General features: G+C 41.8%; 1 protein-coding gene across 1 annotated transcript in view; it reads right to left on the reverse strand.

Moving 5' to 3' along the window:
- Window positions 1-12,022, reverse strand: part of ICE1 (interactor of little elongation complex ELL subunit 1) — a 73,204-nt gene extending 61,182 nt beyond the window's left edge. Inside the window, exon 1 of the mRNA XM_050795512.1 lies at window positions 11,696-12,022. Coding sequence (XP_050651469.1) covers window positions 11,696-11,779 — 84 coding nt within the window. The 5' untranslated portion in view covers window positions 11,780-12,022. The remainder of the gene's footprint in view (window positions 1-11,695) is intronic.
- Window positions 12,023-12,138: the final 116 nt, after the last annotated feature.

Genomic DNA, 12,138 nt, shown 5'->3' on the forward strand with positions numbered 1-12,138 from the left:
TCAGGAGGCTGAGGCAGGAGAATCACTTGATCCTGAGAGGCGGAGGTTGCAATGAGCTGAGATTGTGCCACTACAGATCTCACCAGTGACAGAGTGAGATTCCGTCTCAAAAAATACATATATGTGTGTGTGTGTGTGTATATGCATCTATATTACATTTTAGGGACCAACCACAAATTTGGCTCTAAATTATTGCTATCAACCCAAAAGGAAAACATCCCTCATTACACTGTTGAAATAAATGTACCTAAGATTTTAAAATGAGCTAATTTTTTCTTTTCATTAGCTTCTTTCCTTTAATGTCTCCTTTTTCCATCACTAAATACTTCAGAAATAAGGACTTACTTTTTCCATCACTAAATACTTCAGAAATAAGGACTTACTTTTAAACATAACCACAACAGCCTTTCACAAGTAATAATTACACCAAGTAATAATTTGAAATTATCCAAACTATGTTCAATTTTAACTGATTATCCCAATAGTTTTCTAGATAATCCAAATGATTTTCATATTTACAGTAATATTTCCCTTGATGATAATGTCTGCCTTTTCTTCTCAGTTGTGTTATGTATCTGTTAAAACATCTACACATTAAAATAAAGTCAAATATATAGTTTCTCTTGTAATCTCACCATCTGTCAAAAATCACTTAGTGTGTTTTTAACTTTCAACTGTCAGAACTGCCACCGCATATATAAAATATATTTTTGGATGTACTCCATCTATCAAATTGCCGTTGAGGGAGGTTTAGGTCATTTTCCAGTCTTTACAGACAGCATGCCATGAATTTCCTTGCCCACTCCTTTGTCAGACAGTTCTATTTTTCCTGAGAATAAAGTCCAAATACTGGTTGGTACTGCTCGACCAGACTTACGTATTTCAGAGGTTTACACTGAAAAAGGTAAAGGATATAAACTGTCAATTCCCAGATTAAGAATCTGGAATAGACAACAGACATTTTTTTTAAAAAGGTATTCCACCATTTTCGTATCAGGAAATGCAAACTAAAACAACAAAAATTTACTTTTCGTCCACTAGGCTAGACTGAAATAAACATATTGGTAAGGATTTAAGGAAAATAAAATTCATACTATGGGTGGTAGTATTTGAAGAGCATTTTGGCTGCATATGATAAAATCAAAACACGTACAGTAATAATTTTTTCTATTTTTCCTCTATGCATTCCTGAAGGATGTTTTCTACATCCTGGTTGGCTTTTATACCCAAGGTTAATTTGTTTTTACCACTAGCATGAGTACTACATTTATGTTGTTGTTTTTGCTATATTACATTTCCTAATTGGTTCTTGTGGGTAATTACTAATTTTTGTTTGTTGATTACAGTAAGACCTGCTCATTTTATAGCAATGTCACTTATAAACATATACACAAAAGATCTAAATACGATATATGCAAAGTAAATCCAGCAGTGCTGCAGATTCTCTTGGATGTGTTATGTGACTAGTTGCAACATTCACTGATAATTTTATCCTACCTTTACTCATGCTTACACTTCATTTGCCCTCTTTCCTGAACTGACTAAGGTTTCAGCACAATATTGAATAGTAGGAGTAATAACAGGTGTTTTTGTCTTAAAAGTTGGAATCAGTTAATTAAATTTGCTCTGTTCCAGGTTATTGGTTGATATCCTTTAATCATGTTATGAAACTTCTACACAGTCTGCTAAAAGATTTTCATGTATAGGTATCAAACTTCATCAAATAAATTTCTGCATCTATTTAGTTTCAATATGTATTTTTCTCGCTTTATTTATTAATTTCAGTGAACTACAATAGACTTTCTAATGATAAAGCAGCCTTACATTCCTGGGGATAAAAGTAATCGAATACTATGTTAACACTATTTAAACACAATGAGGATTCCATTCCCCAATATCCTACTTAGGCTTTTTTTTTCATCTATGTTCATAAGTGATATGCCTATACCATTTTTGCACTAAAATGAGTAGGATGCCTTTCTCTTGCTAAAAACTGTAAGGAGGCAGTAAACTAGGAACACCTCTCATACATGAACAACACTTTGCTAGGTACAGAATTGTTGGGTCACCATCTGTTAAGCGTTAAATCATGACCTGCACCACAAAAGACATGCTGAAGTCCTAACTCGTAGTATCTCAGAATGACCTTATTTAGCAATAGGGTCTTTACAGATATGATCAGGTTAAGATGAAGTCATACTGGACTAGACTGGGCCCTAATCCAGATTTGTGGTCAGACAGAGGAGATGCATGCGTTTGCTTTTATTTCCCTCCCTAAAACCAGCTAAAACTACAGTCAAAAAAATTTTTTTTTTCAAAAGGCAAAACCAACAAGGATGACAAGAGGATAAAAGACAAACGGAAACTAGAAAGCAGACTCAAGAGTGCTGATTTAGCACCCAAGAAAGCCAGCAGTGGGGAAAAGTGAGAACCAACTCCATTTACACTGCAAAACTTCAACAAGCTTGAGAATCAGTAACATGGGTTCTTTTGAGACGAAGGTGAATGGGGATGGAACTAAAACAAGCACTAGTTGCAAACTTTCTCATGAGCATTTAATCCCAATCCCCAACCATCCACCATGCCTCAGAGAAATCGCTCCCCCGCAGCCAGCAGAAGGAGGTTTGCTTTTTGAAGGTCTCTGTAACACCACGGCCCCTTGGGGCAGGTGTACTGTGTCAAAAGAACAGGGATTAAATAAACCTAAGCACAGTGGTCTAAGATTGGCTGCCTGTCTCTCTCCATTTGGCTTCCAAACAGTGTAGTCCTTCTGTCTTCTACGAAGAAGAATGGAAATACCTTCTTAGAGATAAGATCTAAAGGTAATGACACTGGATATTCTTCAATCAATAAATGGCCCAACCAGACTAGCCTGCCTTGACATTCAGGCAGAAGCCCCATATCCTCAGAGTATCCGCTACTCACTCTTTGCAAGGATTTCCGAACATGAGACAGACCTGCAATGTGAAAGAGGTTAAAACAAGCAAAAGCAACCCGAAGTAAACAAAAACTGAAAAGAAAACTTAAAAAATGTTTATTAAAAGGATGAGATAAATAATATATTTGTGAAACAAGTTATTTCTGAAAGGAATATTCAGAGCTCTTAAAATTGAAAAAACTTAAAAATGAACACTCTAGAATAACTAAAACTAAAAAACAATAACAAGTGTTGCTGATGATGTGGAGAAACTGAATACATTCCTCATACATTGCTGGTGGGGACGTAAAATGGGGCAGCTGCTGCAGAAACTAGTTTTGCAGTTCCTCAAAATGTTAAATAGTTACCCAACGATCCAACCATCCCATTCCTAGGTATACACCCAAGAGAACTGAAAACAGAGTCCATGGCAAACTTACACACTGATATTTATAGCAGCACTATTCACACTAGCCAAAAAGTGAACATAAACTAAATGTCCATCAAAGGATGAATTGATTCACAAAATGTCACATATCCATACAACAGGAATTATTTGACAATGACAACAAACGAACGATACATGCTACAACATGGACCAACCTTGAAACATTATGTTAAGTGAAAAAAGCCAGTTACAAAAGTCCATGTATATTCTAGAATCTATTCATATGAATTTTCTGTAACAGAACCAAAAGTAATCCAGTGGTGGCTAGAGACTGGAAGAAGAGTGGAAAGACAGGAAATTACTAGTAATTAATACAGGGTTTCTTTGGGGAAGGTGGGGGATGAAAATGTTTTAGGACTATGTAGTGGTGATGTGAATTGCACTGAATTGCATACAATAAAAGGTTGAATTTTATATGTAAATTATATTTCAATAATGCTGTTATAGCTAAATGAAAACCAGGACAGCAAAAATGACAAAGACTCAAAATATTTGACCATAAAGTTAAAAAAAAAAAAAGGACCCAGAAAATAAAATAAAAACCCAGACATAAGAAAGAAGGAAAATAAATAAAAACAAATAGGGTATCAACAGAAGAGGCCCCACATACCCAACAACAAGAGTTCCACATAAAGAATAAGGCGAAGATGGAGACCTAATAAAAAAATAAAAATAAAAATATTGGTATTCAAGAACAGTTCCCAGAAGCAAACCTAGAAATTTCTAATTGAAATGGCCTGGAATATGGACTCAGACAGGATTCAAACCATGAAACAAGAACAAAAAATTGACCACTGGAGACAAAGCAAAGATCCTACAAGAATCCCAAGAGCAAAATAAAATGAATCAGGTGATACACAAAGAATCTGGAGCCAGAATGGCTTCAGACTTCAATAGCAACACTAAAAACTAGAGACCTAGAAAGCAAGCCTTTGAAATGACAAAGGGCAAGTAATTCCAAGATAAAATTCTATACAATAAATATTTTCAAATCTGCAAAGTCTCTACAAACTTACTTCCCAGACATCCTTTCTCAGGGGGTACTGAAAGATGTGAACATGGTCCTTCAGAACGGAGATGAAGGTGAAGAGAGCCCTCAGAATGCTGCTGTGTACCAGAGGAGAGCAGGCCCCAAAGCTCGAAGGGAGAAGAAAATCAAAGACTGAAAAACGAGTATTTATGCCAAACTGGAAGAGACTTGCAAGGGAAAGGAGTTATTTTTCGACATGCATTTAAACTATTATTTTTTCTAAAATAAAAGTGATTCTTCTTCTTTTTTCCTCCCATTCTCTTTTGAGTTCTTTGGTATCCTAGCTCAGCTTTCCCATGAGGCTTCCAGATGTCACTTTGACTTGTCAAGTACTTAGGGAGAGACACCAAAGAAACCTCAGGCTCCAGAGTCACAGCATCAGATTCACATTCCTATTCCACCACCACTTTCTGCTGAGTGACCTTGGGCACATTTAACCTCTCCGTTGCCTCGAAACTATTTCATCAGTTTCAGATGGAGAAACTGAAGCACAAAGAGTTTAAATAACTGGCATACTATCAGGATTAAATAGGATGCACCATATAAAGTGTTCAACCCAGTCCCTGGCATAGTAGTAAGCACTCACTAATATCTTCAGGATGAAAAACTGAATTAAAGATACAATCATTACCAGGGAAAACAAGAAACCATGCAGAAAACACCACAGCTTAGCTTCAAATAACACAGTCATAAAAATGTCAACTTCAAATACTGATCTCGTTGAAATCATAACTATACTGAACAAATGGAGAGAGAAGAGAGATGCTTAGGTATGGTGGAGTATGGGGCAGTAAGACAGCTGAATCCTCACCTCCCAAAGTCAGCAATGAGAGTCCACTACTTAACGACAGGCAAGTTCATTGTAAAACACACAGTGGAAGCAATTAAAAATGGTTCTCTCTTGGAAAGCAGGGATGAGTGGGACTGGGGGCTGCTGACTGTCTTAACAACTCTTGTATATCTATCTAGTTGCCTTTTTATATTTAACTGTGATAATAAAAAAAAATCACAAAACACCATTATAATGGGAAAACAAAAGATTTCTGTTATCCAATAGCATTCTAGTCTCTGACTAACATTATTTCCCAAGGCCCTGCTGCATATCAGCTCAAATTTGGTCAGATACTGTATTATCTGTGGTCAGATATTGTAATACTCTAATAAAACATTTTTTTTTCCTCCTGTCAGATTCAAATGTCATTTATGTTGGCTGAAACCAAGGCCTCTAAATAATGAACCTCTCAATTGTGAGAGTGAGCAGGGTATGCCTGGGTGAAGGGCGCTCAGGCTCTTCTGATCCACATTCATTCCTGCACAGGTCCAGCTACTATGGAAGAAATGAGGTTCAAGGTGTTCTTCCTCTCCAGGAGACACTAAGGGTTGTTTCCTTGATTATCGCTTTCTCCTAGCAGCCCTGCTCTCCCCTTCTAGAGCTTCTATTATACAGTCTATTGGAAAGTTCAGGCTTATTTTCAATTCTCTCCTCTTTTCTCTCATAACTACCATCTTTTGTTATGCTTTGCCTTCTGGGTGATTTTCTTAAGCTATACTTATTCACTAACACAATTCCCATAGCAACCCACTCCCTTACTCAAGACTTTTTGATCCCCATTTACTTCTCCCCTCTAGTAGACAATTTTAACTTTATCCATACAATACCCTCCTGAACTGTTACTATGAATGCTGATGCCCATGCTTCTTTCCTTTCTTGGGAAAGTACAGTCACGCCTGGCTGAGCACTCAGGGCAAGGAGCAAGCTAGCAGGCCTACTGGCTGCGAAGACACGACAGAAGACATGGCCAATGCAGCCGGGAAAACGGTTACGCTAAGGCAGTAAATATATAGATAATATAGCAAACAAATAAATACAGATGATAACGGGATATGTAGTCTGCTCAAACACATCAGTAAATATGTGAGAGGACAGTTTCTTAACTTCAGCACTACTGACATCTTGGGCTAAAAGGAAGACAGCATGTTCGGCAGAATCCCTGGCCTCTACCAGCTGGCTGTAGCACTCCCCAAGCCCCAAGGTGTGTGTGGCAAACAATTAACACAGCAGGCCTGAAAACATGGTCCTTAGCAAGACCTGCTTGCAAGGCGGGCCATTGGCTGTCACCCGGGGACTCGGATTTCTGGAGGGTTCCTTCCCATCATTCCCCGAACTGATGGAAGTGGCTCATTATGTGTGGTTTATGCTCAACACCTGCTTTCCTTGTGGGAGTCTGGAATCTTGGTGCTTGCTAGGCAGAAGGTGCCTACAGGACCAGACCCCAATAAAAAACTCGGGCACTAGGTCCCTAATGAGATTCCCTAGCAGACAACACTTCACAAGTACGGTTACAACACGATACTGGAGCACTTAGGCATGTCCTGTGTGACTCCACTGGGAAACACTCTCAGAAGCTTGTGCCTGATTTCCCCAGACTTTGCCCCCTATGCCTTTTCCCTTTACTGATTTCACTCTGTATCGTTTCCCTATAAGAAACCACAGCCATGAGTATATCTATATGCTAAGTCCTGTGAGTACTGAACCTGAGTATGGTCCTAGGGACTCCAACACTGACAACCCAAAATGTCTTCAGAAGTTGTAAAAACGTTCGCTGAGGAATGCAAGGCTCTGCTGCTTAAACTTTCACAAACATGAAAGACAAAGACTAAATGAAGAAGGCTGAAGAGACAGACAATAAAATATAACACATATTCCTGACACGACTTTGAATAAGAAAGCAAAAAGCCACTCCCAGGTCAGCAAGCAAAATCTGAATAGGTCTACAGCTACACCAATGTTACTATCCTGATTTGAAGGGGTGTAGCGTCATTATGTCGGAAAAAGTTCATATTTGGAGGAAGTATACCTTGGAGCATGTACGGGAGACAAAGTGTATGTGTACGGGAGACAAAGTGTATGTGTGCACACAATGATGACGCAAATGCAGTAACATGTTAACAATTTGTGAATTTGAGAACATCAGGGTGATTTGTATCATTCTGGCAACTTTCTTGTAAGTCTGAAATTATTTCAAAATAAATTATTTTTAAACATCACACTACTCACACTTACTGTTTTGCTGGAAGAGATCTGGCTAATTACTCAGCATGACTCCTCTCTGATAAACCACTTCTTCCTGGTGTGCTTGCTGTTTATTAACTGCTCTTATTTAAAATCAAAGCCTACAGTGATCTCTAGCAGAGATGACTGCGTCTTCTCACCTGTTAGAACCTCTGGCACAGTGTGGACTGGAACAGGGCGACAAGGCAGGAATGTCCACCTCTCTCTAACTGTGCCTCAACCACACCCACCCACCAAACCCAAGCAGAGTGGCTTCTGGGTGCTGGGAAGGCAAACCCCAGTCTCTACAGCCGCACCTCAGTTATCCCCACCTCTACTCTGCGCTTCATCTGTCATCAACTGCTTTCTCCCCTCCAAGCCTCGGCACAACCTGTTCTGTCTACAACACTCTCCCTCCATCTTTTCCCTCTTAGTTAACTGCAAACCATCTTTCGGACCTCAATTTAGATTCACTTTTATGAAGCCTTCAGAGAGGTGGCACAATTCCTATATGGCTATCCCTGCTACATGCTCCCAGAGTACCTCATATGTCCCTTACCATAATATTTATATTACACATAAACTGTGGTTGCTTTTCTACTTAACTGTAACCTCAACTAGAATGAGCTCCATGCCTCTTCTGTTCATGATTATATTCTGAAACACAGCATAGCATCACATATACACCGACGCTCAATAAATGTGTTTGGTAAATGAATGAATTACAATTTTGTGAGCATTCCCTGTAACAGAGCCATTTATAAATCAATAGGTCTGGAATAAAATGTTTCAAGTTCCAAACGACACTTAAATCACTAGCAATTATCAGTGGGAGTCCAGCACAAGTTTATGGATAGGCTCAAATCTGTACCAAGGACAACCATACACCAAACTCACTGAATCTAATCTATATACATGAAATGAACAACATAATCGTGTTTCAAACGCTCATCTGGATCCCCAGGAGAATCCGATGGTTTTGCACTGCAGTGAAGTCAGCAGATACGGGCATCTCCTTCACCAGAATAAAGTGCCTATGTCAGCTTCACTAGCTTGACTAAAATACACAACTTAAGATTTACTTAATCATACGTAATACATAATATGACCAGAGTGAGGACCCACATTATCTGACTGCCAAAGTTCTGCAACCCACGTGGGCATTGGGCTATGGATCAGCAATGAACTACTGTAATTAATGGGAGTAACAAAACAGATATGAAGTAATTTGTGAGACTACGAACAAAAGGCACAGAAAACGCAGTCTATCTATACACTTCTGAATCAAATAATGATCTCTGCAAATGTACTGTTATTTCTTCAACAACTAAAGACAGGGAGGATTAAGGACAACTAAGGACAGGGAGGATTAAGAAATGAAAGGAAGATTTTCAGTGCAAGCAAACCACTATTCAAGACAGAGGCAAGTTAGCCTAACATTACAGTTCAAAACAAAGTCACAACACCAAAACCATACCTAGTTGCAACCCCTCAATCCATCCTGCATACCACTGTTACTTCTACTACAAGCACTGTCCTAATGTAACTATGCAAAAACCTTCACCATCCCGTAATACTGACAGAAATAAGTACGATAATTTATGATAGTTACCATTCAAGGTTCTCTATAAACTGCCAGGAACCTAGTTTTCTAGACTCACTTTGCACAACTACAGAATTCCTCCGGAGACTCCACTCATAACTTTCCCCTAAAAAGGTGATCCAATTCCAGGCCACAGAAAATCCAAATGCAAGTGTTCTGACCTAGAGAAGAGCTCTGTAAACTAAGGCCCTACGCCAGCGTTTACAAAGTTTCAATGGAACACAGGCATACTCATTTCTTTATGAACTGTCTACAGATGCTTTCACATGAAAATGGCAGCGCTGAGCAGTTCTGAACAAGCCCCCGAAGCCTAAATACTTGTGATCTTGCCCCTTACAGAAAAAGTCTGCAGACCCCTGGATCTAGGATTACCCTTACTGATGTCTTGAGAACCCACAGCGGGAATGTGGCAAGGGTGGAAGAAAGGAGATTCAATCTCGAGGCCATAGATTTGAGTAGTTCACACCACGGTGGAAGCAGTGGAGATGTCAAAAAGCGGGTGAATTATGAAGGTAGAGCAGACAGAATCTGATAAACTGGATACAGGTTGTGAGAAAAAAGAGCTGCACCAAGGATGTCATCTAGTTTCTGGCCTAAGCAACCAGAAGGATACAGTTGCTAAATTTAACCAGAACAGATCCATGACCGAAAAGCACAATTCACATCAGTAGTTCTTCTGCACAAAAGCCTCCAATGACTCACCATTTCCATCAGAGAAACCCAAACCCCAACAATGGTCTACAGGAGCCCACACAATCAGGCCCTCCTCCTACCTTCCTGACTCCCAGCATTCACTCCGCTCCAGCTTCACTGGCTTTCTGGCTCTTCCCAAGCACACCAAGCCAGCTCCTGCTACAATTCTTCACATCTGATGTTTCCACTGTACGGGAGACTTTACTTCCAAGATTTCAACAGAGCTTATTCTCTCAGCTTTGCTCCAATATAAACGTTCCAGGACTCCCTACTTAAATTCCAACAGCCACTGGCCTAGTCCCCACCCATTCATTCCCTCCCCATCTCCGTTCAATTCATCAACAACGTTTTCCTTACCCTCTAACATAACTCATTTGTTTCATTTATCCTGCCACCCTGCTAAAATGGAAGCTCCAAGAGATCAAGAATTTTTGTCTTTTTCTCCCCCAATGCCATATTTGCAGTGTCCAAAATACAGCAGGTGATCAATAAATATTTGTTGAGTGAATTGGCTCAAATAATAAATACAATGTATTAAATATTCGGGAGAACTGCAATCACGTTCCTGGGGTGGGGGGGGCGGGGCGCGTTATAAGATACCTACACAATGCAGCTCAGTGAAGGCAATGATCTTACTATTAGTTCTCCTACTCACAAAAGCAGCACATTTCCTTCCTCCCCTCCCCTCAACACTCTAAATGTTTGCAATCACTTCACAGATACTGCACTTTAAATGGAAACCAAGTTTCTCGGCATGGCCTAAGCCTGCACTCCCTTCCGGTCACATCAACCATCTTCCGTCAGCACTGTGCTCATGTCAACCATACCATGTTGTGCTCATCAAAGACACCCTGCTCTTTCTCACCACAGGAACCTTTCCACCTGTTAATCCCTCTATCCAGAAAGCCTCTCCCACATCTCTTCTGACAGCCTGATCCTTCTCATTATTCAAGTATCTAAAAGTTACTGACTCAAAAATACCCTGACTACCCTAGCTGAGAGACAAGACCAATATTCCAACATCCTCCTTTATTTTCTAACACCTAAAATCTTCTAAGGCCTTATTCACACACACGCATATTACTTATGAGATCCTATTTTGTTCACCACAATGTCTGTAGTTCCTAGAACACTAGGCAGAGTAGGTGATGAGGTGCTGGTGAGTTCCGTTTTATCACTGAAACCGCGATAGTAGGAAGTTAAAAGAGACCCCCGACATCAGGCAGCTAGGAGAGTCGTGGGAAATGAGGGGGACTATTTCCCTAGCACCACCCCATAAGATCTGGAGCCATACTCCAGCAATTCTCCCTTATGTCACTATAAAGAGGAGCTCAAGCCGCTGTTAGAAACTTCCAGGCTCTGCATGTCTTTAATAAACTACTTTTATCAAACAACTGACAAGCTACTTGGCCAATTACTTGGCTTGCTTTTTAAAATATTAGCCTCGGGATGGCACATCTGATATAAGCTGAAATGCCTCCCTGGACTCTTCGAGTCTAATGACTCAGACAACCCACATGTCACGTAAGATTCTGCCTCCAAACAACAAACACTCAAGATGGGCCAGAAGACCAAAGCGTTATCCTCAGGGAGATGATTGCCCTCGGCGTTTCACCTGTCCCTCACTGACCTAGGGGGTCAGCCCCGGGCCGCGCTGAGGCCGGGTAGGGAAGGTGGGGGCCCTCCAGAACTCGCTCGCTCCACCCCCACCGTTACACCAGCGCATTCCAGTCAATGAACTCTGGGTTTCAATTCTAAATAACGCAATGGAAGCCGTCCCCAAAACTCAGGTAGGAAAAAGGCAGCAGGGAGACGAGCGAGCATGAGCTTCGGTCGGGAAGAGAGAGCAGCGCACTGAGGCACAGTCCGCGCGGCCGGACCCCACATCCCTGCGCTCCAGGCCGGCCGGGCCCAGTCGCCCCACGCGCCCGCGGCCCCGGGAGGTGCCACACCTGCTGCAGAGAGGCGCAGCCCTGACATCGCGACAGGTCCGCCGCCGTCCCGGGCGCCGCCGAATGGGTCTCGCCCGGCATCATGGTGCCGCCGCCGGGCCCGGTGGGCACGCACGCCTCAGGGGCCCGCGGCGTCGGCCCCGTCCTGTCTCTGCTGATGCCGCCGGGGCCGCCGCCTGCCAGGCCGCTTCCCGCCAGGTCCGGGCGGGTCCATCCGTGCACAGAGGTCCCCGTGGGGCTAGCGAAAGGCTCTCCGAGCCAGAGCTGCCTCAGGCACTAAAAAGAAACGCTACCCGGCGCGGCCCCCGAGCGCGACGCAGTCCAGTCAGGGCCCCGCCCCGCCCTGGCTCGCCCCGCCCCTCCATAGGGCGCGGGACTGCCTAAGGCGCTGCCTGAGCAACACCGGGAGAGGAGCTGTGCGATGCGGCGGGGGAAACCCCTGC

The sequence above is a fragment of the Macaca thibetana genome, chromosome 6 (assembly GCF_024542745.1).
Source record: "Macaca thibetana thibetana isolate TM-01 chromosome 6, ASM2454274v1, whole genome shotgun sequence".
In the NCBI taxonomy this organism is placed as follows: domain Eukaryota; kingdom Metazoa; phylum Chordata; class Mammalia; order Primates; family Cercopithecidae; genus Macaca; species Macaca thibetana.